Source organism: Canis lupus, chromosome 37, assembly GCF_011100685.1.
Source record: "Canis lupus familiaris isolate Mischka breed German Shepherd chromosome 37, alternate assembly UU_Cfam_GSD_1.0, whole genome shotgun sequence".
In the NCBI taxonomy this organism is placed as follows: Eukaryota; Metazoa; Chordata; class Mammalia; order Carnivora; family Canidae; genus Canis; species Canis lupus.
In genome coordinates, this window is record NC_049258.1 from 8,563,402 (window position 1) to 8,590,172 (window position 26,771).

A 26,771-nucleotide genomic window follows, 5' to 3' on the forward strand; every position below is an offset into this window, starting at 1 on the left:
AGAAAGTGCATAAGGCCAGAGATTCATGAAAGAATATGGTGCATCTGAAGAACAATGAGCAACTCAGCTCTGAATGAGGAGGGCGATGCAAGCAGCAACATGGTTGGAAGCAGATTACAAAGAAGACAAGACAGACTGTGCGGCCCCTAAATGTGGTGAACAAGAAAGCATTGCCGATCTGAGAGTGAGACGGATGAGTGCTAGTTTGTAAGGATGGAGTGTGGTGCAAGCTCTGACAAATTTAACAGGAATGAATAAAATATGTGGTGGCCTGAGTCAGGGAATAAATATGGAGAATTTCTCTTTCCGTTTGGACAGTCTTGATCGAGCATTTTTGTAGACCAGACACAGGAGCCAAAGAAAAGGAAGAAGTCAAAGACACAGGAACTCCAGAAACAAATGATGAAGGAAGGTCCTGAAAAGGTGACCGTTCATGGTTGAGTGAGCTGGGAGGGAACAAGAACAGCACGAGGCAGGGAGGGGACCCCTCATAGAGCTGCACCCCCTCACTAACCTGGGCAATACATGAAGACAGTGCCTGCTTCAGACGTCATTATTTCAGCTTTTGTGCTGTTCTCTAAATAGCTCTATGGGTCTTCGTATTCTCTTCCCAGAGCTGGAATAAGTCCCCTGATACTAGGTATCAAATTTTATATTGTTTTATATCTCCCTCCATACCTGACACAATGTGGACACATCTGAGCTGGTCCTATATGCCTCATCACGGTGGGTTGAGGAAGAAATCAAGGACAGAGCACAAGACAATACCTCTCCTAACAGGCACAAGTCACAGATGAAAAATAGAAACTGTATCTTCGCTTTATATGGCAAGAGCTGCCCCAGATGGAACTGTAAAATACATGGAGAATGTAATTGAGCTATTTATCAGGAAAAGACCGTGTAATAAATTGTCACATTATAAATAATCCTGTTAGAGCAGGGGCTCAGAAGTGAGTGAATCTGTTATCTCATACTTCTCCTACAGTAACTAAATACAATATAGCTGATAGCAGAAAATGCCAGTACCATGGAATATTACGGAGTATGGTTGCAAAAAGATATTTTAAAAATTAATACATGGAACACTTTGCTAGTTCTTTGGTTCCTCAAATTAGGAGAAAAAAATTTTAATCTGTGTCTTTTCATAATCTGTATGTTTATCTTTATAACTCACCCAGTGTTTAATCTGAAAACAGTATTCAAAAGCACATATGCAATCATTTCTTAGCTTCATAGATCTGGCCTCAGTCAATTTCACAGATAAGAAAACTCAGGTTCAGAGAAATGACTTCTTCAAACACATGCATGCTAAACAGTGATGCCAGACTGAAAGCCTAGTTTCCCTAACCTGTTGTCCCATAGTCTTTCACTAAACAAACCTAACATTGAAACCAACTCTGAAGTTATTGTCTCTGAGTCTAATCAAAAGTCCTCGCTGGCATGGTCAGCTTTCTGCCCCTCTGCTCTCCATCTTCCTGATTTCCCATGGTAGATTCCCAAATAAGCTGCGGCCAACACCGCTGCTTATCTACACAATATCCACTCTCCCCTTCTTTCCTCCTAAAGAATCCCAATGTTTCTTTTTTTTTTTTTTTTCTGAGCAGCATTGTGTCAAATAAAAAGCATGATTTCCCAAGCTCTCTAGACTCAAAACTTAGATAAATGACAAACTCCTAGGGGAAGATGTTCCTTCTGGAATAATAAAGACAGAGCTTCATGAGAAGAAACATGTCATCTTTTTCCCCCTTTTCCCCACCCTCTTCCTGCCTGGACTCTCAAGTGCATGTCTGGAAGGACAACAACCATTTGGCAACTATAGGAAAAGAGGCAGAGTCCATGTCCCTGGCAGCACTGGAAAACGTTGTATTAGCCTAGATTTGTCACCTGTGTGAGGAAATAAGACACCTATTTAGTTAAGCTATGTTGTAGGGTTTCTGCTACATGGAGTCACCTGCGACATTAACGGACTAGTACCTAAATGAACATCTTAGCCGTGCACGGACACATTCCTAACCTGACACGAGGGGCAGTCTCCAGCAGGAAGACCACTAACTAACACGAACTCCTTAGCCCGGCATCCAAAGCTCTTTACAATAGATTCTTGAGTCCCGATACCTCCTAAACATATCCTACACACCAGCCAAACAGAACTCCCTGCCAACTGTCTCTCTCACCTCATCTCTGCCCATCAAAATCCTACAGCCTTGTCAAGGCCCCTCTCACACATCATCTTCCTCATCGGTCTCAATGGATCCCTCCAACCTGGTGAGATTTCTCCCACTTTTGAACTCTCAAAGCAATCTGTTTGCCCCTCTCCTACGTTACTCTTCATGACAGCCATTGAACTTGTGTTCTCTCCCAGGCAAGAGGTACCTTGAGGGCAGGACCTTGTCATTCTAGTACGGAAACCTTACCCCCCAGCCCCGGCACAGTGCCTGACACATAGCAGATGATTAATAATCACTTCTGAAATGGAATTAATAAACACCTCCCCCTCTCCTAATGCATCTCTGACTGATCCCGGAAAGAGTCCACGCCAACACTCTAATGACTTATGAGGGAGCATTTGTGACAGCAGGAGTAAGCTGAGCTGCAGTTCAAACTGCTGTATTGTTTTGACACCAGCGCAAGTGATAATGGGCTGTTACTCGGTGTGTCAAAGCGCTCACTCAAGACTCCTGCGCCAGTTTCTCCTGCCTGTCACAAGCCCCTACCCACCCACCCCCTCCTCCTCGAAAAGCCTTTCCATGTGAAACACCATGTGGCTTCTGCTTAAGAAAAGCCTCTAGCCAGTCACTCCTCTCCCCGTGGATCACAGATAAAATAGAGTAATTCCAGCAGGTGCAGGGCCTCAATGGCATCCGTCAACACACACCTGTCCTTCCAGAAATGATCACTGGCATGTGTGCAAGAAAGGGGTAAAGGAGGACACTGTGGCAAGGCAACCAGTCCCAAGGACAGAGCAGCGGTCTTCCTGTTAAGTAAAGGCTACCCCAGAGCAACACCGAGGAAGCATTCAGTTCAGACTGCAAAAAGCTGGGAATAATAAAAGAAGGAAAAATCTACAGGATGAGAGACTGTGCAATTTGAATACAATCTAAAAAACAAAATAACTCAAATAAGAATGAGAGGCATAAAATTTACATATTCAAATACAGGGCCTGAAGTGAGAAACATGCTGTCCTTCACAGGAGAGTTAAACTGAACTAGTTCTGTACCTGAAAGTCCCAAAAGAAAATGTTATCCTCAATGACACAATAGTTCTAAGTTTGTCATCTGCCCACTAGCCAAGGTCTCAAATAAATAGTCGTTCAAAATAAGCTAAAGCCAAGTAACTGCTATATACACAATTACTTGAAATGGAGACTCAGTCATTAATGTTATAAATCTCCAAGAAAAGCTGTTAATAATTGCCCACATGAATCACTGCAAGTGCTCTAACTTATTAGCTACTATGTACACTATAATTAAAAATGATAGTGCTTTAACAAGCATTTAATACTAATGATACACTCTGATTCAAAAGTAACTGAGTAAGCAATAGTAAGATAATGTATATGGATGCTGAAGTTGCATTACAATGCTATAAATGAGTTATTTAATTTGATGTGAAGGTGAATACTTCATTTATGAGAAATTAGATCAAATGAATTAATCCCTCACTCCCCCCAGGAGATTGTGCTTGCTGGGTGCTCAGTGGCCCATTGCCTCTCTGATGCCTCCCCACGAGGGTTGGCTGTGGTCACATAACCTTTATAATTAGAAATCGACCTGTGGTGCCTGCGCTGTGCCCTTCTCGGGACAGCCCTTCTCCTTCCTGACATGATCCTCCACACTACTCTCCAAGGCCTCTGAGGGCAGCCTCCTGGCCCAGCACCCCTCCCTGCGAGCTGACCTTCTCTGTGGGGCTGCACCAGCCCCCACCAAGCCCCTCTGCCAAACTGTAGCACCACCACTGCCCTCACCGCCACTGCAGATGCCACGGGGTAAGGGGGAGTGGCCATGTGCACAGGCTGGGGCAGGAGTGAGTACTGGGGAAGATTAAAAATAGAAACAAACTGGATCCAGAAGGAGTGGGCACCAGGACTTGGCAACACTTACATTATAATATTTGGCAAAAGGAATGTTATATTTCTATTTTAGTGTGTTTCAGTTATTTCCATATAGGTGTGGTTCTATTATACCAAAGTGGGTTATTTTGCCTAAGATCTAGTAGATTATACTTTGTGGGAAATAGAATGAATTTTTAAAATGCACCATTTTCAAAACGCTACTTTATTTTTTTTTCAAAACACTACTTTATATACAAATCTATGAATGGATAATTATCAAATAGGAGACTATCCACTAATAATTATATTTGACTATGAGGTACACCATGCAATTTTTGATACAGATTTACCTTCGTAATTATACTTTTCTTAGAGTATTATTAGCTTTCAGTTGGTAATTCTAATATTAAAATAAATACACACCAAAACACAGTGGGACCACACATCTACTAGCTGGCAGGACAGAGGTCTTTAAATGCTGTTTTCCCACAGGTAATTCATACCACTTTTTTTTCTTTTTAAGAATAGAATTGCTCAAAACAGGGCAGGGCAGTGGGGGGGGGGGGGAGACAGGAATATGTTAAATACTAAGAAAAGGGAGAGAAACAGTGCAAATGGAAGAAGACTGCAGAGGTGAGGTGAAGGAAGCCAATCCATCAGAATAAATGAAAACTGCTGCTTTGGAGTTCACCGTCCTTTTAGGTCTCGTGGCTCTGTTTACTAGCTAATTGCATTATGCTGGAACATAACTGAATATAACACAACCTATCTTTATCTGGTTAGGCTTTTCAGTCACACAAATATGACTATTTAGTTTTTTGGGTTTTTTGTTTGTTTGTTTGTTTTTTAAGCCGCAGTCATTCGGCCCAGGTGAAAGAGCAACAAGTAACGGGATTCGCCACGAAGCTGTCTCCTGTGAGAGGCTGGAGAAGGGGGATGAAAAGGAGGAGGCCTGATGGAAGGTGACATTGCATTCAAATTTCCCAGGACACAAATACCTACTGACAAAACGTCCCCAGGGGAAAACATTTACATTCCTTCCGCTCCACACAGTCCCAGATTTGCTTTGAGGCAGCTCCACAAGTGGGGCCACATCAGAAAAGATAAGAGCTACTGTTTGGGAGGAGGAAGAGAAGGGAAAATAGTCAGGTTTTCAACACAACTGCGGAAAAAGTTGGGCTAACTAAAATGGCCTCACTGTTAGTTAAGATGCATTTGTACTCAGGTAATGCAATATTGGGGACTCCATAGAAGAAGGAGAAACTGAACACATGCAAAATTATTTGTCACCTAACTAAAAGCCTGACTCATTTGATTACAAAGCCATCAGTGACCATTTAAATTCCATTTGTCATCAATAAAAGCTATTTCATTTTTAAAAATACACAATTTTAACCAAATGATAAGTTTTGTTATATTACCAGCATCTGTAAAATATATATTAAATGTTTTGAAAAAATATACAGGGCAGCCCGGGTGGCTCAGGGGTTTAGTGCTGCTCTTAGCCCAGGGCGTGACCCTGGAGACCCAGGATCGAGTCCCCATCGGGCTCCCTGCATGGAGCCTGCTTCTCCCTCTGCCTGTCTCTGCCTCTCTCTCTCTCTCTCTCTCTGTCTCTCATGAATAAATAAAATCTTTAAAAAAAAGAAAAAAAGAAAAATATACAAGAAAAAATATATATATAAAATGCTTTGGGAAAAAAAACTGGAAAGAAGCAATGTAGTGCAGAATGCTTTATCCACAAAAAAGAAATCAACTCTTTCCCAAGTTAGTGAAAAGCCCTGGAATAGTGTTTTGCTGATCCAAACACATGACTAGACGAGGACCTATTCTTCCTATACTCTATGAAAATCAAAAGGATAAAGGATGTATCAGTAATCCACATCCAATATCTCTGAATGATAGGCTTTATAAATGGAAGGGACAGAAAACAAAAGAAATTAACATATCGTATCTCACTTTGCATTGTCAAACAGCAACAATAGTAATTGTAATAGCAACTAACATGTACCCAGCCCTCACCCTGTCTAAGGCACTTTAGTTTTTCATTTAATCTTCCTAGAAGCCTACAAGGGAAGTATTGTTATTACACCTCATCTTAGATTACAGATGAGGGGATGAGGACTGGGAAGCAGTCCGACCCCATGACACCCAGCCGCCACACTCTACTATCCTGTTCTCAATGAGAGTAAGATTGTAGAAGACAGAGAATCCCAGGCCCAAGCCTCTGTGATCACTGTGTCAGACAGCTCTCAGCTGATCTCACAGTTAGATGAGCTGAGCCCACAGGATCAACTCTCCACCTCTCCACCGTGACCAATTCCTAACTGCCTGGAGAAAAGAAACTAGCAAGTCAATATGCTTTTAACCATTTATGTCATTAGGCTGGAAATTAAATTAAAAAAAAAAAAACCCGAATGTACAATTGTGAAATTTTATTGGTGACTTTTACTTTCAAATCTTGACCTGATTTACTTCTTCATTCTCACAATGTTATACAATACTTACTATTGGTCATTTTATTTGGTTTGTTTAATAAAGTTTAATAGACATTTAATTTGAATAACCATTTTCAACCACCTTTTTGTTACACATAATGGAAAATATACCTAGAAAAAAAATTACATAAAGATTCTAATACAAGTCCCACTTACACAGAATAGTATCTCCTATGGTCTGAATTCATTGGGCTGAAATCTGATAAAAAATTTGACCATGTTTGGCCTTAAAACAGGATTATGTTTTTATCTTTGGCCCAAAGATCTGGTCTCCACCCTAACTCCTGCCCACCCATCATCACAGATCAGCTCTCACGGATCACAAAGGAGACCAGGTGAGTGATTCCAGCAGACTTAGTGAAAAATCCATCTCTGTCCAACAAAATCCAGTACCACCAGCAATCAGCTTGTATCCATCTCTCCCACACAGAAGATGACACTCTTATTTCCCCCAGAATCCCTAGTACTACAAACAGAACTATTTTGGTTCCACATATTTCAAAGCCTTTTTTTAAATTCAGGACAAACAAATGACTGTGGTAGCTTGGGGACACAGGTTCTTTGAGAAGTGCTTAAACTTACAACATCCAAATGTTGAGTTTTAGCCTTCCACCACCACAGGGACCTACAACAACACACTCTGTTTTTAGTCCCATGGAAAAAAAAAATTCCTACTCAATCTTACTATGAATAAATTACCCTCCAGAAGAAGTCAACACATACCTTCCAGGAAACTATTAAATGCGCTTAAGAAAGAATTTTTTAAATGCCACCCCTAATGCCCTGAAAATGGTCCATTCTCTCCATAGGATTAAAAAAAAAAAAAAAAAAAAAAAAACACCTATTTCTGAAGAGTAAGTTAATGCTAAAGAAGGTCAATTAAAAAGATAGATCTGCATTCCATGACTTTAGAAGTTCAACCTGGGCTGTGCTTGACATCATGTTTTAAAAAACATATTTTAGTGTGTGTTGTAAATCAGCTCTGGATGCCCACGTGAAGGCAGTGCAGCCTGGGAACGGTTTGTGTCATATTGTGGCATACTCAGCTGCTCCAGCCCCACAAACGGCACTTGTAATGAAAACACTGCCATATATCTTGATTTGTCAGAGAACAAATCAGTTTTATCTGTTCATTTTGTGGTTTAGTGTCGTAGGTATTTTAGAAAACATAATTTATAATTCCTCATGCAATTATATATGAAATTAAATCATCTCACTTTTCCAGAAGCATCAAAATATTTCAGATTAAGTAGAATGCACTTGTAATGTCTTTAAAGTTCTCAACACCCAATCTACTACAAGAAAAAAAAAAAACAAACATATAAAGGAAAAACGGGGGAAAATATGTAGCATTTTAATGAGTCTAGTCATATCAGGTCAAGCCTGTAGAAGCTTTTACTTATGTTCACTATTGTAACAATACCTAATTGTGCCATAGAGAGGAAGTGTGTGGCGGCTAAGCCAATCCCTCAAGAAACAGAATGCCTGGATTTGAACATTTGAATGTTGGCTCCCTCACTTAACTTGCTGTGTACCCTGGGGTAATTCAGCTAACCTCTCTGTGCATCAATCTCAGATGTAGCTAACTGTACCTATGTCACACATCATTTGTGAGCATTAAATGAATTTACATATGTAACATACTTAGAATAATGCCTGGCACATAGTAAGCTCTGCATTTGCTAGCATTATAATTAGCAACAATATGCGTCTCACTCTATTTTTAAAGGACTAAACACCCATAAAAACATAACAAGAGTATGTCCTACTGACCAATACTCGGCCATTCCAATGAGAGACCAGAAAAACGTGTCCTTCTAGTGGGCCCTTGTTTCGGTGATAAATTAGTTATTTTAGTAAACCTCCGAGACAATGTAGCCGAGATCCCTTGTTAAGGATTAAGGGGCACCTCAGTCTCCTGGAAGAACTCACCATCCCCATTAGTGTTTCAATCCCCCTGATTTACAGCAGAATTGGACGTATTCTTTCTTAAGTAATCTCTACACCCAACATGGGGCTCAAAACTCATGACCCCAAGATCAAGAGTGGCATGCTCTACTGACTAGGCCAGTCAGGTGACCCCTCTTCTTTTTAATTTACCTGGGTAAATTTAATATCTGCTGAGAGACTTCGGACAAATTCATAATCTTATCATTACTCACAACAGGAAATTTCCCCTTAATAGTAAGAGTTGTTGATGCTAACTGCATTAATTTCAACTACAAATGGGTGCATTTTAATATCCATTAGGGGTCACAAGTGAAAAAGAAATATAGCAGCAAATATAGCAGCAAATAACCTAATGTGCTACCTAAAGTATCTTTGACTTATACACTTTTATCATAATGAGACACTGGCTTCATAATTAAAACTCTTTCATGGAACGTGGTATTTTGGCCACATGAGTACATTTCAATTGATAATCTAAGTTACATCAATCCTTGATATGTCTATTATAATACGCACCTAAATATTTATTGAAAGCAAATAACATCTCTCTATCCAAGGGCCACCACTGTAAACCACATAGGAAGAGAAAGACCCCTGCCTCTGAGGACAGACCTCAGTGTGGGCTGAAAGACAACAGAAAAGCACATAGAAAGAAGCCGATAAGAATGGTGCCAGTGATACTATTGGGAAGGGGTGCAGGGTGGGTGCCCAAACACATCTGAATTCTAACTAGACTATTTCACACCTGCTAAACTATAAGGAAGACTATGAAAAGAAATTGGGTCAATCTTAGAACTATAAAATATAGAAGGGAGCCAGAAGCTGCTCATCTTTTTTCCATGCCCAGCAGGATCCAAGGTCCTCTAGAAACAAATCACCATGAGGGATCACAACCCACTGCTCCTGCAAGTATGAGAGCTTTCGTGATTTGTTTGACAAATTCCCTACCTCCAAGAGTGGGCTGTGCTCAATCAATTCAAGTACAGGAAAAATCTTCCCTAAGAGTTTCCCACAATGACTCTTAAATAAAATCTCCATCCTACTGTACATGGCAAAATACAGAGGCCAAAAAATAGACAAACTGTCATCAGTTATTAATTCCTGGGCCAGGGACACCTGGGTGGCTCAGCGGCTGAGCCTTCAGCTCAAGTCATGATCCTGGGGTCTAGGATCGAGTCACCCGTCGGGCTCCCTGCATGGAGCCTGCTTCTCCCTCTGCCCGTGTCTCTGCCTCTCTGTCTCTCATGAATAAATAAATAAATCATAAAAAAAAATTCCTGGGCCAAGGGACATCTTTAACACAGGACTGTCACTGTAAAAGTAGTAAGCACTCAGTAACTAACCCACACAATGCTGTGTATGTGTTTTTTCAAAGAGGAGAAAGATCAAAATGTGGGTAAGAACAAGACTATTATAAAAACAAAACACGAAATCAATTAACTAAGGTTTTCTGAATGACACAACGTTGTAATTTTTTAATCTTCCACCATATTAAAAAACTCAACTCTTTACCATAAGGCAAAGGTAGAAGAAAGAAAGCAGGTCAATGCCAATTTCTTCTTAAATAACTGGCCTTTCACCTGTGATGAGCCAAATAAGGAAATATTCATTTTCAAAGGATAATTCTATTCTCATCTAAATGTTGGAATAAGTCACTCTGATCGTCTAGCATGAACTAGGGACACGGTCTATACTTAACATCTCCTAATTTACTGACTACTCCTAAATCCTTCTAAATAATCAAAAAAAAAAAGCTAATGTTTCACATTTGATTTGAAAACCAAAAGCTTCACTATTTTGTAGCATTAAAAATAAAAAGAAATATGTAAATTACACAGGATAATAGTGAGTAAAAAACCACAGGTGAAAATATTGCACATATCCAACCTCAATTCTGTAAAAGAATGCCTTGAACCAAAACTAAACAGGAATTCCTGAAAGTGTAATCTACATTTATCTCTAGGAGGTCGATCCCTCGGGTGATTTTATCTTCTTTCTACTTTTTCTGTATTTTTTAGTTTTTTTTTTTTTATAACTAACAAGCATTAGTTTACTATTAGAAAAAGATTTTTTTTTAATTTGTAAGTTTATAAAGAGCTTTAGATATCCAAAAATGGGGTCTCATAAAGTAAGTTCTCATAAAATGCCATCCCAAGACAGCAAGTTCAATTTTGTTATTTAGACTCAAAATAAGCTCCCCAACTCAATACAAAAATAGATATGTTCAGTTACCAATTCCAAAATGTCAATCTTTGGTTCATGCCTGTAAAATATAGTTACTATCAGTTTGAATTATAGACTAAATTCACAGACTGGAAATATAATGCCACTGAATGGGATATTGGTTAAGTACACATTCTCTGGAGCCAGTTTCTGGTGTCAGCCAAGCTTCTTCCCACTCTGAGGTAAATTTACCTCAGCGTGCAGTTTCCTTATTGGCAAAATGTGGACAATAATATTATGTACTTTGTGGAATTATAAGGATTGAATGAGTAAATATATGTAAAGCACCTAGAACAGTGTCTGGTACATAAAAATTACTAAATACTGGTGTATAATATTAAATAATACCAATTTTATTAAATATATTCATAACATGTCTATCTTGTAAAAATTTCAGTTTCCCTTAAAAAAAATTAAACCATGGCTTAATATAAGCTAATTCTGACAATATTGCATTTATCCTATTCTAAAAATGAAAGGGTCCACACTAGAATAGTTTTCAGAAAACTGAGATTTAACCTTTTAAGTGCCTACCATCATTTTATTTTTAATCCTCAAATCCTATTCAAGCTCTTCAATTTAGTTCTGGCTAAGGAGAAGCCTAAATTTGCCAAACTCCCTTATGGACAAGATGGGGATAATAAGGTTAACATAGCATAATATAATGCCAGGTCCTACCTAACATTATATGTATTTCTGGTTTATTTCTTATGTCTCCTACTGGAATGTACCTTGAGGACCAGGGCATTATGTTTGGCTCTTTGCTGTGTCCCCAACACTTGGAACAATGCACAAAATATTTGTCCAATGAATGAAAAGCATGATACTGTGCAAGTGAATTAAGATGTGTCTCTGGTGCCCACGAGACTAAAGATCTTAATAAAGAGCTTTTTTTACCCCAAGTAATTCTGATATATTTTCCATTGCAGAGTGTCTAAAGCAGGCCCTCTTTCAAATAAGTCTCTTCTCCACCTCACAAGGAATCCAGTGTATTCATAATAAAACAAGACATTTAAAATTGTTATTTATTGCTGTGGCTCTGCAGTATATATCCTCAAGAAGAAGCACCATCTGAAGTTGGTAAAACTGCTCAGAGCTTTTGATCAAGAACAGACAGCCTTCTTAATCTGCACGCAGGATGGTAGGCCCAATTTTTATCAGGGAGATTATTAGACTTTGTAGGGCCAAATCATTGAGGGCAGAGGTTTGCCGGTGCTCTGAGTTTTCCGGCATCTCATTCTCTGATTTACAAAACTGACAGAAAGAATATGTCGGATGTATTTGTCTGCTGACTGCGCCCCGAGAAGCTGAAAGGAACCTCGGGCACTGTCTATTTGCATATAGCCTGCAGCGATCTTTTCAAACCCAAGTAAGGAGCTTGTAAAACAGGAGCGCAGATTTGCTGTTCTGTCCTGGGTGATATTTCCTCAAACCAGAAAGGGAGAGGAAAAAAACCTTTGTGTTTCTTTTCATTGACACACAAATAATTTTGCCAATTACGGTTTTTGAGTGAGCAAATGGCATTCACTCTAGAGCTCTCGAAGCTACCATAAAAAAAAAAAAAAAATCCATTGAGTTTCAAAGCGATGGGTTTTAAAAGCTCATCACAATCAAGTGAAATCTATCTAGCATCTTGGAAACCAAACCAAGTTGCCCATGAGTGACCAAATGACCAGCAGGATGTGTTTCATCCCTGTCTCCCATGACCACCACTGAGCTTGTCCTCTGGTCACGCTGCAGATAAAAGATGCCCCTAACATTTCAGGATACCACTCTGTGTGCCAAACTACATAAATAAATGATAAATAAACTGCCCACTAACTGATACTATGCAGATGAATGAATTATGAATTGAAATGCCATAATAATTTAAGAGTACAATAATATTGTATCTGAGAAAATTTGGCCATCCTAAGTACAAATTTAAAATGTATACTAATGTAAGAAGTGAAAGACCTATAATTCTGGTATTTCGTAATTTTGCAAAGAATTAAGTGAAATTATAAGATTTTGATGACAGAGTTCATATCCACTTAAAAAAAGAAAAAAGGCAGCAGGGAATTTTTAAAAAGCGTTTTAATACTACAAAATGCTCTATGGCCAAGAATTTTTTTTGTTATCTATCATGAATATCAAAACAGACTCTAAGATTCCTAGAGTTGAAATATGATGATGTAGCACCAAGACTGAGAGTTGTATCTTTGGAGAACTTTAAACATAAAAAATCTACCCAAAAGGTAATAGCATAGCACTATCTATTGTAGCACTCATAAATGTTTCAATAAATACGCTTTTTATTAAATGAATTATTTCTTGAATGGAATTTCTTCTTCTTAAAGCACAGAGAGACCTGAGATTTCAGTAAATGACTATCTTACATTTAAAATCTATATTTAGTAAAAGTCAGTTATACTTTAGAAGGATAAAATAAAAAATTAATCACAATATAAATTGTACCACAGTATCACCAATTTTAGGTTGTTGGTTTCCTACTCATAACTCCTCAAAGCTATATATCTTTAATGAGATATCCTTTAATTATTAAATAAAAGCTGTATATCACTGTGGATCAAGCTATTTAACCTAGATCATTTTACATGAATACCAGAACATAGAACCCAGATGATCAGTCCCTCTAGCTCATGGACATTCACACCTAAATTTCAAAAAGAGGGATTTTAAGCAATTTTTTAAATTCACCAAAGCCACCATGGGCAATTGCCCCAAACAATGCTGCTAAGCACACTTCCCTCATCATAGAAGAAATAAATGAGCTAGTTTTTTTTAATTAATTATCTTCACTGATATTTTTTTAAATGAGCATTCAAGTAGAAATTGCAAGGTCAGAGGTAAAGTGAGATCAGACTAATTTTTTGTTTTAATTCACTGTCCTTAACAGTTTTTATCAAGTATTTCCTATGCAACTGCTAGGCAACCTGCATATCAAATTGGATAGGGTCTTGATCCTCTACAAATTTAGAGACAATAATTCAATCAACTGACCTTCATGTGAACCATATTTATATATTTTAATAACATATTTGTGTCAGTATAAACAAATATAAAGAATACAGAACTATAAACATTTACATTAGATATTCATTTTTTTTTAAGATTTTTTTAAGAGTATGCCCACGAGTTGGGGGAGAGGCAGAGGAGAGAGTGAGTGTCAAGCAGACTCTGCTTAGCAAGGAGCCCCATAGGGGGCTTGATTTCACAACCCCAAGATCACGACCTGTGCCAAAAACAAGAATCAAACACTTAACCAACTGCGCCTACGAAGTGCCCCTCATTCCTAAATATATATTGGACAAGGAAATAAAATATCATTATTCTTCCTTTGGCATTTAGAAGTAATATTTCAGGCTTTGCTCTGTGCAGGTGAATAAGCATATGTACACATGCATATATGAATATTTAATTTTATGTAGTAGAGGAGGGAAGAGTATAGCAGGGTTGTTAGAGATTTGTATCAGCACAGCCAGTGTTTTATATTTTGGCCCATCCAGCTCTAATGAGGGTTGAGACATGGTTAACAGCAATTTTGGACAGCTTTTTTAGCTCTCTTTTGAGAGCCACAGAATTTTTTAAAAAGCAGTTTGTTTGTTAAAAGATTGCTCCAAGGCCTAAAATTTCTAAATATGCACCTTTTTTCAACATTGCCCTTATAAAGAAAAAACTGCTGAGAGAGTCTCCCAAACATGAGAGTTTAATTAAAGAAGGAAAAGTGGGGAGTGGGGGGGAGAAGAGAGAAAGAGCCAAAGAAAGAAACCAAGAAAGCAATACAAGGCAAGAGATCATTTTAAACATTTTTCAATAGGGAAAATATTATATTTTCAGAGCATAAAAACCTTTCAGCTCCAGACAACATATGTCTTTTAAGCATCCTCCCCCAAAAACAAAAAAATAAAAGAAGTGTGATTTTTCTGAATTCCATTACAAGGTTATGATTGGGCTTACTAATTATTTATTTAAAATCATCATATTTCCAGCCATTTATAGGGTTAAGATTTTCATTAAGTTCAGCAAAATTTATCAACAAAAATAATTCTGAATTTAAATGGCAAACATTAGTTTTAGAAAATAATTTTTTTTTAAGCAGGCTCCGTGCCCAGCATTGAGGCATCCAGATGCCCCTAGAAAAGAATTTTTAGGGAACCCTGGGTGGCACAGCGGTTTAGCGCCTGCCTTTGGCCCAGGGCGCGATCCTGGAGACCCGGGATCGAATCCCACGTGGGGCTCCTGGTGCATAGAGCCTGCTTCTCCCTCTGCCTATGTCTCTGCCTCTCTCTCTCTGTGTGACTATCATAAATAAATAAAAATTAAAAAAAAAAAAGAATTTTTAAAAATGTAAGAGGATGAGAGACACATCAACCAAGTACAATATATAGGTCTGTATGGCTCCTGATTTGTTTTTTGTTTTTTTGTTTTTTTGTATGGCTCCTGATTTGAACAACAAAATATATATAAATACTAAAAAGAAAATTACAAAATGGGAAATTTTTTAACATTGACTGGATATTCCATGACATTCAGGAATTACCTGTTTTTTAAGAATCATGCTGGTATTGTGGTTATGTTTTTAAGGTAGTCTTTAAGAGATACTTAGTAAATATTTATGGACAAAATATGAGGCTTAAGATATGCTTTAAAATAATCCAGTAGGAGAGAAATAAGATGTGGGAAGGGCAGAGATGAAGCAAGACTGACCATGAATTGCTAATTGTTGATGCTACATGATAAATTCATGAGTATTTAACACACTAATCTCTCTATTTTGTATATGTTGCATGTTCCCAGAATAAACACTTTAGAGAATTAAAGAACAGAGCATTTCAGGCACTGAACAATCTAAAAGGGAGTATATTCATTTCTAATGATTAAATTTACTCTCAAAATAGCTTCTTCGTAAAGTTCTTCCCAATAGTATGTTGTAAAAAGCTAGTTCCCTGAAAAGTATACAATAAATAAATAATATATAAAATAATCAATAAATAATAAAAAGCCATTCCTTTAAAAAATATCCTCATTATTTTGTTTTTAAGTCCTATTCTATTTATCCTTACCACTGTTTCTAGTTCACAGACTGAAATTATTCTCCTATATATAATGCCTTCAAAAAGATAAGGTCTACATAGACACTGACCTCTAAGTTTTGATCAGAAGAATTTGGATCCCAGCAATCACGTAAGTATCTTTCGAATTAAGAAGGTCTTTGAGTCTAAAAGTTATTATTGGGAGTGTTTTGCCATCATGAATGCAGCCAAAACATCACTGCCCAAGCGATGATGACATGGAATAATTCACCATGGAAATGGTGAAGCTGATCACTAAAGAGTCAAATTGTATTTTATTTCTGATAAAAATAGCTAATTCATGAATGGGAGCCAACTTCACAGTGATACACAAGGAAAAAAAGTTTTCATGGATAAAGTTTAATAGAAACGAACCTTAAAAATACCTGATTTTGTTGTCAACAAACATTTATTGAATTCCTATACACTTCACACTGTGCTTTGTATCCCTCTGTTTTAAGGGAAACAGTTTCTAGATCATGAGTCCAAATATAATAATTACTGAAGACAACAAACTGGTACTTTTTAGAACTGCATATATTTCTCCAGGTTAATAAATAATACTTTCAATCCATTTGTTCAATCTTCTAACACTGACTAAATGCCTACCACAAGTGCTACCCTTGTGTTCTAAAAACATGGGCCTCTGAGAACCCCAGAGTTGCACCAATAAAAAAAAGTGAACAAGCCTTTTTAAAAAATGAGAAAACTGTAGATAGAAGTGGCAAATAAATAGCTTTCCTTTAATGAGGCAAAGCAAGGATTTCCTGAAAATGTTAACCCATATTTTCCATCTGGTCACCTACTTCTAAAAACTAAGAGTAATTCTTGAGTATTTTTCAAGATAAAATGAACATTTATTTATAAGTTAGCACTAAACTTGTAAACAGATTTTATTTTTTTTTTTTTTGCAAAGAGATTTTATACGTATTTCTATTCTCTGAACCTCAGTAGTCAATATTTCTGAGCTCAGAGGATGAAAAATCAACTAATAATCTACATACTAAACTTTACTTGTATTACTAAACTGGCAAAAAAAAAAAACCTCCATGAAAGCAAGATTTTTTTCTCAGTTCTTTATCCCTAGAGCTTAGAATAATGACAGGAACACGGTAGGCATTTAATACTGCTTAATTAATTAATTTAAAAATCAGAATTGCTGAGGAATATGCTTTATTTTCATATCAAGAATCATTTAGGCTTCATAAGTAGGTACAGTATATTTGAATTACTCAACCTACTACAGGCCTTCTATTTAGTCTTAGGAACTGGCTTCAGTAGATACCATCTCTGTGAGATTTGTTTTGTTTTTTTTTTAATGAAGGCTGTCTCAGCTGCCTTGAAAAAGTATCTCTATGTATAATCTATCATAATTGAATATATATATATATATATGTATATATATAATCATTATCAAATAAATGTAATCTTGGGGCGACTAGGTGGCTCAGTCAGTTGAGCCTCTGATTGACTTCAGCTCAGGTCATGATCTCAGGTGCTGAGATAGGGCCCCAAGTAGACTGGGATTGGAATTCTTTCTCCCTCTCCTTCTGCAACCCCCCCACCACCACCTGCCATCCCCCTCCCCACCCCCGCCCCACGGGCTCACAGGAAGGAAGGAAGGAAGGAAGGAAGGAAGGAAGGAAGGAAGGGAGGGAGGGAGGGAGGGAGGGAGGGAGGGAGGGGGCTTATGGATTCAGTAAGCACCCAATCTAAAAGTCCCACCTTTGAGGGCTTACATCAAAGACTAAGGAGCAAGCATTAAATAAGAATGGACTCCTATCCCAGCTCAATACTCTCACTGATGAGGTCTAACACAGAACAGCCCTGTGGTTAAGAACTCTGACTCTGGAGTTAGATCCTTGGGCTTTAGATCTCAGCTTTCCAGCCATAGCCCTGTGTGTCCAGGAAAGTTACTTCCCTTGTTTGTCTCAGTTTTCTCATCTGTGAAATGGGGGAACATATAGCTTACTTCAAAAACCTGTTGTGATATTTAAATGAGTCAGTACATGTAAATCTCTTAGAATAGTGTCTAGCACCCTGTAGCAGCTCAATTAATTTTACCTAGCACTTTTGAAACTCTAAGAAATCCCTTGGTTTATTTATACATCACAGGACTCATCACTGTCTTACTCTATTTTTCATCTTAAACTGAAAAAAACAGCAACAACACAGAAATACATCTATATCATGGACAAGTTTTCACACTTATGGATTCATAAAGTGAACTGCTTATCAAAATTGGATAATAAGGTAGAAATAACAAACTCCCACTTATTAAGAGAACTCATGGAGAAAGTAGAATTTCATACTTATATATTCTTTCTGATTAAAAAAAGAAGACAATCCATTACCATATAATCCCACTGCCCCCACTGACAACATTAATAGATTTCCTTTCTTTTTTCTATGCATATATGCATTATTTTATATAATTGAGACTGAATTCGGAACTCTGCTTGATTTACATAACATGGTATTAAATGCATTTTTGTGTCACTTTTTTAAAATATCATTTTAAATAACTGTATAAATGTAATTATTCCAACTTAAACAAGAAAAAATGGTAACTAATACACCTTCTCTTGAACCTATAATTTTTATATACTTATGAACCCAAAAATGGCCAGCCAGAAATAATTTTTGCTTATTTATTGCTCAGTATGTTTATTTTTAAATAAAATTTTCTGGTCAAGAACAAATTTTACAATCTTAAGAAACAAGAACAAAACTGGAGACATCATGGTCCTAATCTCAAATTATAGTACAAAGCTATAGTAAACAGAATGGTATTGGCATAGAAAACAGACACACTTCAAAGTAAAAAAAAAAAAAAAGAAAAGAAAAGAAAACAGACACACAGATCAATAGAACAGAATAGAAACACCAAAAGTAAACCCATGTATAAATGGCTAATTTACAAAAGAGAAGCTAAGAATATACATGGAAAAAGCACAGTCTCTTTAATAAATGGTATTGGGAAAACTGGACAGCTACATGCAAAAGAATGAAACTGGACCACTAACTTAAACCACACACAAAAATGAACTCAAAATGGATTAAATACTTGAGTATAAAACTTGAAACCATAAAACTCCTCGAAGAAAACACATGTAGTAAGCTCCCTGACATAGGTTTTGGAGATGATTTTTTTGGATCTGACACCAAAAGCAAAGGCAATAAAAGCAAAAATAAATGAGTGGGGTTACATCAAACTAACAAGCTTCTACACAGCAAAGGAAACCACTAACAAAATGAAAAGGCAACCTACTAAATGAGGAAAAAAAATTTACAAATCATATATCTGATAAGGGGATAATATCCAAAATACATAAAGAACTCATACTACTTAATAGCAAAAAAAACAAAAACAAAAAAAAAAAAAAAAGAAAAAACTAATTAAAAAATGAACAGAGAATCGAAACATGCATTTTTCCAAAGACATACAGATGGGCAACAAGTACATTAAAAAAATGCTCAATACCACTACTTATCAGGGAAACGTAAATCTAACCACAGTAAGATACCACCTGACACCTGTTAGAATCGATGTTATCAAAAAGACAAGAAATAACAAGTATTGGCAAGGATGTGGAGAAAAGGGAACACTTGTGCACTGTTGGTGGGAATATATATTGGTGCAGCCACTATGGAAAACAGTATGGAGGCTCCTCAACAAATTAAAAATATAATTAACATATGACCCAGAAATTCCACTCAGGAGTTATCCAAATAAAGAAAACAGTAATGAGAAAAGAAAAGAGAAGAGAAGAGAAGAGAAGAGAAGAGAAGAGAAGAGAAGAGAAGAGAGAGGAGAGGAGAGGAGAGAGAAGGATAAGGAGTCGCAGATGAGCGAGGAGAGAGTATGCTGATCAGCTCCGACTTCACGTCTGCCTCGTTCCACCCCCCTCCCCCCGCCCTCCTCCCCCTCCCCTCACCTCCCCGCCCTCCCCCACCCTCCCCTCCACCCCCCCCCCCCCTCCCTCTCCCTCTCTCCCGCTCCTCTCCTCTCGCCTCCCTCTCCTCGTCCTCTCCTCTCCTCCTCTCCTCTCCTCTCCTTCTCCTCTCCTCCCTCTCCCCCCTCCCCCCTTCCTTCCCTTCCCTTCCCTTCCCCCTTCCCTCCCTTCCCTCCCTCCCTTCCCTTCCCTTCCCCCTTCCCTTCCCTTCCCTTCCCTTCCCTTCCCTTCCCTCCCTTCCCTTTCCCTTCCTTCCCTTCCCTTCCTTCCGCTTCCCTTCCCTCAGGAAAGGAAAGGAAAACTAACTTGAAAAGATATATGCACAGCCATGTTCACTGCAGCATTATTCATAAAGCCAAGAGAGGGAAACTATGTATGTGTCTATCAGTGAATGAATGGATAAAGAAAATGTGGTGTACACACATACAAATATTACTGAGCCATAAAAAAGAAAGAAATTTTGTCATTTGTGACAGCATGGATAGAACTTGAGGGCATTATCCTAAGTGAAATAACTCAGAGAAAGACAAATACCATATGATCTCACTTCTAAGTGGATCCTAAAAAATTTTTTTAATTCAAAAAAACAAGCTTTATAGATACAGAGAACAGATTGGTGGTTGCCAGAGGTGTGGGTAAGGTGGGCAAAAGGGGTAAGGGAGTCAAAAGATACAAGCTTCCATTTATAAAATAAATAAGTCCTGGGGATATAATGTACACTATGGTGACTACAGTTAATAATACTGTATTGTATATCTGAAAGTTAAGAGAGTAAATCTTAAAAGTTCTCATGATAAGGAAAAAAAATTCTGTGACTATATGTTGGTGATGGATGTTAACCAGACTCATTGGGGTGATTATTTCACAATATACACAAATATCAAATCATTATGTTATATACCTAAAACCAGTATGTTTATGTCAATTATACCTCAATAAAAATATATATAAATAAAATTATAAAAGTTATTTTAAAATTTACAGGAAGCAGAAGGGAGGTAAGATAACCTTGTAACCTTGTCCAGTTACAAATTCAATCAAATGTGCACAGTGAGGAATCATGTTGCTGCCACCGCCATCTCCCCAAATCCACCACCCACGTTAGCAATTACGAACACTTGGTAGGATAAAGAATTCTCTCCACGATGTGGAGTGATACCTAGCTATTACCAAAAGCTTTATGGGGCAGAACTGAAAGGATGAAAAGGAAAGAAGAAAGGGAATGACCAAGTTTAATTTGAGGGAGTGAGGAGGGTTACTACATAGCAGTTCCCTAGGTTAACACTCTTCTAAAACTAGAACACTTTTGATCCAGGGATACGGACTCAAGGTCCACCATAAAATGTGCTTGTTATTCATTAGCTTTTAGGCTATCTACTCCAGGAAAAGCAAAAAGCCTGCCATCTTTTGACTTTAATGCATATGCAAAACAGCCCATCAAATGTATCCTGGATTTCATCCTTGAGAATCAGAGAGTTAATGGTATATGTCCTGGGAAATGGAGGGTTTGGGTCAGTTAGAAGCACTGTGCCTATCAATTTATCTTTTGCCCTAATCTTTTTTGAGTCCCAGTATGTGGCTTCAAATACAGGTTATTGTAAAGTGGTGGTGGGGGGGGGGGGGTTGCTGTTGGAAATCACTGAACTCCATTTTAGTGGAATTTCTAACATCCTTTAGAAACAAATATTCTCTTACTGAAGTCTCTTAAGCTCACTGGAAGGGAATGCCCTCTCAAAAAAGGAATGGACTACTCCACACTCAGAAAAGCACAAGGGCCCTACCTTGTCATCAGGACCTGAGTATCACTTCAAAATAATGACGCTGCTAATATATTTTCTCTTTCTGGGGCAATTTGAGTACCATCCAATTCAATTATTGAAGCTTTTTATGTCACATCAAGATAAAAAATCATGTTTCAAGAGCCTCAATTTTTAAAATAGGCTAAGGTGCCGGGGTGGCTCGGTCAGTTAAACGCCCAACTCTTGATTTCAGCTCAGGTCATGATCTCAGGGTTGAGAGATGGAGCCCCACATGGGGTTCCACCCTGAGCACGGAGCCTGCTTAGGATTCTCTCCTTCCCTCTTCCTCTGCCCCTCCCCGCCACCCCACTCTCGCATGCTTGTGCTCTCTTTTTCTCCCTCTCTCTAAAATAATAAATAAATGTTTTTTAAAAAATAAATAAAATAGGCTCAAGCAACCCACTCTCCTTGCAGTTTAGTTCTGCCCAACTTTTCCAACACAGGAAGAAGAGGGTTCAGAAATGCTGTTTCTCTGCTGCAAATAGATTTGCTAGGTCACCCAATGACGTTCTCACCTTGGGAGAATTACCTAAACAATGAACAAACAAAATCAAAACAAAACGAAACAAAACAAAACTAGACCCATACAAACTCCGGACTTTGCGCGGTCATATTTTGTTCTACCTCCTTTTCTAGCTTTCTCGCACTCTGATGCTTGCCCAGCACACAAATGACCAGTCTTATCATACATTGTTTGGTCTGTAATAAATACGCAGCAAATTGCCTATATTTGATGATCCAAATGACAACAAAGATCTAACACGTTCATTTCAATACAAACAATTCCAAGTTTTTCCATTTACCCAAAACAGAGATCAGCCTAATTTAAAACTAAACAAACTGCAATTTTTCCCCCTCTGAAATTATAGTACAGGACCTAGTGCTAAAACCTTTGTTTACCCACAAAATAAAGTATTAACTGTGAGCTAGAGTACCTTCAGAATGTCGATTCAACTTTTTCAAGTGTAATATTCAGTATTTTCTAACCACGGTTTTCAAAAACTTTGGGGAAGCAAATATTTGCTTGTGACTTTTCTCCTGTCTAATCCTCCACTGTAGACCATACCCCTTGCTAGTGTATCTATCTCACCTTGGTGGGTAGAACTCTCAGTCCACACCACTGAATGGAACAGTGTGGCTCCCTAGTGCAAATTTCCTGAGAGCCCCTTCCCTGAGCATGTGCCAAGAATCAAATCTTGGCCACTTAGTGCTCTGTGCTCCACATGTGAGCTCACGGCGCGTTGAGCAGCCGTGCTAACTGAGATGGATAGCCCTGTCAAACAGGAAGCTGGCACACCAGGATGCAAGCAGTGGGATACAATGACCTTTACATTCATGAAAAAATATCCCTAAAATGGCATGAAAAGTTTATGGGGGGAAGAGGGGGGTTTCTTTTATTTCATTTAGGCACATAGCATAAAATAAAAGCAATGGTGCCCAGTATGCAATTTGCTCGGGATCAAATCTTGAATCCCTTACACAAGAAAGTCGTCAGAGAAAGGAAATGAATCATCCTTTATCACACTACTTTGAAAGCAGTGGACTTAACAGTTCAGCTGTTATTACTGCACCCGACAGGCCAAGCACTCGGATTCAGACCCCGCTTGGACTCATGATGATCCATGGTGTACTACCTGCCCTGGGAAAATATTCCCAACCCCTGGTTTCAGATGGGTTGCTCTCTCGATGGAATTAAAATCTGATTAAAAAACTTAAAACCTTTTTAAGATGGTGATGAACTGCTTACAGAATCAGAGTCAAGGGCTTGGATATTAAATTCCATGTCTTTGGTCACCATATTTGTAACTTTGTATTTATTGCTTAATCTCTCACAGTTTTCTTATCTGAATAAATGGAGGCTCTGACTGACAGGATTTATATAATGAGGGACTTATAAAAAACATTGCAAAAATCTGTGGTACATATACAAATGTTAAATAAGAATAGTAATATAGAAAATTAATAGATAAAACAAGACCAGGAAGTCACATATTTCCCTCCCTTGGTTGTAATCATTATCATAAACTATACAATTCAATCACTACAGCTAAAATACGATAATAATCATTCCACTGGGTCAAAAAATTTTTTTTTCATTTTTCAAGGTTTAGGGGATATTTGTTTTGTCAACTCCTTGCCATGAAAGAACAATGGCTAATGCTTCAGAGTGAAATAACAATGGGCTCCCCAGTACTGTACAATTCACACAGAATAATGACACAATATTTAATTAAATAGATAAAATGAATTGATCACAAAGACACTGAGATTTTTGTTGTTGTTGTTGTTTTGTTTTGCTTCTTTTTATTTTTTATTTTTTCTTAATTTTACTGACTGGACTACTCTGAAATTAGAGCAATTATCAAAGATACAAAAGTTTGGTAAAATACATCCATTTTCTTCTGCTTAATTAAAAGCTGAGTGTAAAGTGCAGAAGCTGCAGGCCCAAAGCAATAAATAAAAGTAGGAAAATGAAAGCTTATAAATCACGTATTAAAGTTTGGATAGTTAGGACCAAATATCTCCATACTCTGAGAACACTACTTCAACTACTTAGAGAAAATAACAGAACCATCAACACCAACGAACCTATGATGAGTACTGCATTTTAAAATGCATATTTCTTTTGGTGGGCCTAGAGGTGCTGGTCAAATGCTTGCCAAAGCAACCAGAAAACAAGATGCTGCAAGAAACATTCTGCTATTCATTGTCTGGAAAAGATGTTAAGCGTGATCATTCTCCTCCAACCCTTGTTTGGAGAATTGTTTCAGGAAACATATTCTTCCTCAAATCAGGACACACAGAGGCGAGGGGAGGAGAGGGGACACACATTAATACCTTGTGCCTGAGCTGCGGAGCTGTGGGAGTACCCCAGGGCCAGGAGCGCCGTCTCCACCAGCTGGCTGAAAAGCACATCTTTTCGAACCAGGACGAACTCTGCGTGTTCTTCTCTGTTGTCATATTCAAGAGAGCCATCCAACTGCTCCACCACACAAAAGACAGGAATCATCAAACCTGCAGAAACAAAATTCAAGAGCAAAATACAAACATTACAAAGCGAATCTCAGTCACCGTGATGAGAAGGGAAGAGGCAGTTATAAAAGTTACTCGTCTGTGATCGACAATGCTTTAGATCAAGCAAGCCTCTTAGGCGGATGCCCCCCCACCTTCCTTATTACTACCAGAACTGCAGCAGAATTGCCCTGCACAAGGGCAGAAGCCCTCGGATTCCAGCCACTAAAGTGTGGAGTTTGCCAATCAGAGGTGTCCTGACTGAGACCCTCACTCCACAGCTGGCACATAGCTGAGGTCGAGGTGACCTTCTAGACCTGTACATCCTTCACGTCTACGGTTTTAGCACTAACTGTTAATTAGGACTAGTATTTCCAGATCAGATCTGCTTTTGTCTGGAAATGTAAGATACCTAGTAGAGAGGCATATTTCATTTCAGGGCCTAAGCTATCATGTGAATATGTCTAAGAAAGTCAATAGGAATTTTTAAAAAGTCACTCTTACATCTTTTAATCTTTCTAAATCCTGGTAAATAGGTCATCAATTAGCCTGGAAATACCGTGCTCACAAAAATCTTAACTGACATTTAACTTATGTCAAAATATACACCCAAATGTAAAACTTTGTCCTTTTTTTTAAATTATTATTTTACATATCAACACCAGTTACCACTATCAAGGGAATTGTCTCCTCTTGTGTTTTCAGAGAAAAGAAGTAAACTACCCTAAAGAATAAAGCAAATTAGTCTAGTTGAAAATCTGTTGAAATCTGTTGTCACTGAAATATTTCTCTGCTTTGTATCAAAGTGTGAAAAGCTAAAAAATGTTTAATTCGCCGAAGATTTTTTTATAAACTGTTTTTTATTTTTAAAAAAGTCATACAGGCATTTAAATCTAAACATAGCCAAGGCATAAGAAGATCAAAGTTTTACCAACATACGAGTAATAAACATGGACTCTGCCCCATGTAATTCACACAAATTAGTATGTTATGGAATAAGATCTGTTCTGGGTCTTCTCTCTTCGTGCAAGAAAACCAGAAGTTATAAAGGACAGGTGGGCCGGGCCAGCGGAGAGATGAAGGGGAGGTGGACAATTAGTTGGTCACTGCTGAAGGCACTTTACAATAAAAATAAGAGCTCTGTGAAAATGGCATATGGGCTTCTGCCTGTGACACACAGGCTGCACGGGGAGTTCTTCTAAAAGCCCCTCCCCTCTGCCTAGACCCTAGAAGCCTCCTGAGTCACTCTGATCTGGAAAGCTGACGGTGGGAGCAGACACTCTGCAAACTACCAGGTCACAGATGTAGGTTTTTGTTCTAAAGATAATACAATGGTGCAACTGGTTCCCATGTGCTAATTATTATTATTAAAGATAATAAGTATAGGGTGTAATTATTAAATATAATCATTATTAACAATAATAATACTTATTAAGAATTGTTATCATTAAGGATCATGGTAATTATTATTAAGCCAGCACAACAGTCTAACAAGTCACACCATACCATTCCCTGGGACAACTACTGACTCTGTACTCACTCTTAAGAACAATACGGCAGCATCATGGTTGTTAGCCAAATATACTATCTGTGGTATGGATTTATGGAAAATAGGAAATAAGGGTGGAGGCAGACTGATTGTTTTAGACAAACGAGGTAATTTAGCCTGCCTGGCCACGTGATGCCTTATAAAATATTTTTTTTTTAATTGTGACCAGTACCGGCATGCTTGCTTATTTATGCCCAATTTATTCCCAAATGTATGTAAGACGTGAAATGAATAACATAAATTAGATTGCCTCCAAATTATCTTTGTGCTCATTCATTTATCCATTTTTTATTTCCCAAACACCTACTGTGTGCCAGGTATCCCCTGTGGCTTCAGAGACACAGGTAAGAGCAAGTATGATATGGGTCCTTCCCTCAATGCTGTTGAAGGTGTTGTAAAAATCTTCCCAAGCAAGCATAATGGCATTTTATAGGACCTATCCATCAGTCCTTACCAGCAGAGAATAACCCCTAATTAGACCTTTTAACTCTTACATACTGGTATATGATCTTTGTCCAAGGAAGCAGGTTGATTTCTACTTTTAATGATTTCAGTGTATGCACACTTAGGGCCATGTAGTCAGTGGTGCCATAAGCTACCTCACCACTAATACCTATGTGTACATAAGTTTCAATGCTGAAAATCCATGTGCAGTTC

At 38.0% G+C, this 26,771-nt stretch overlaps 1 protein-coding gene across 8 annotated transcripts in view; it reads right to left on the bottom strand.

The window, feature by feature from the left end:
- The window catches only part of SATB2 (SATB homeobox 2), a 289,546-nt gene that overhangs the window by 135,044 nt on the left and 127,731 nt on the right, over positions 1 to 26,771 (bottom strand). For all 8 annotated transcript variants that reach the window (XM_038585272.1, XM_038585276.1, XM_038585275.1 and 5 more), the window contains one exon: positions 24,392 to 24,568. In XM_038585272.1, coding sequence (XP_038441200.1) covers positions 24,392 to 24,568 — 177 coding nt within the window. The remainder of the gene's footprint in view (positions 1 to 24,391; positions 24,569 to 26,771) is intronic.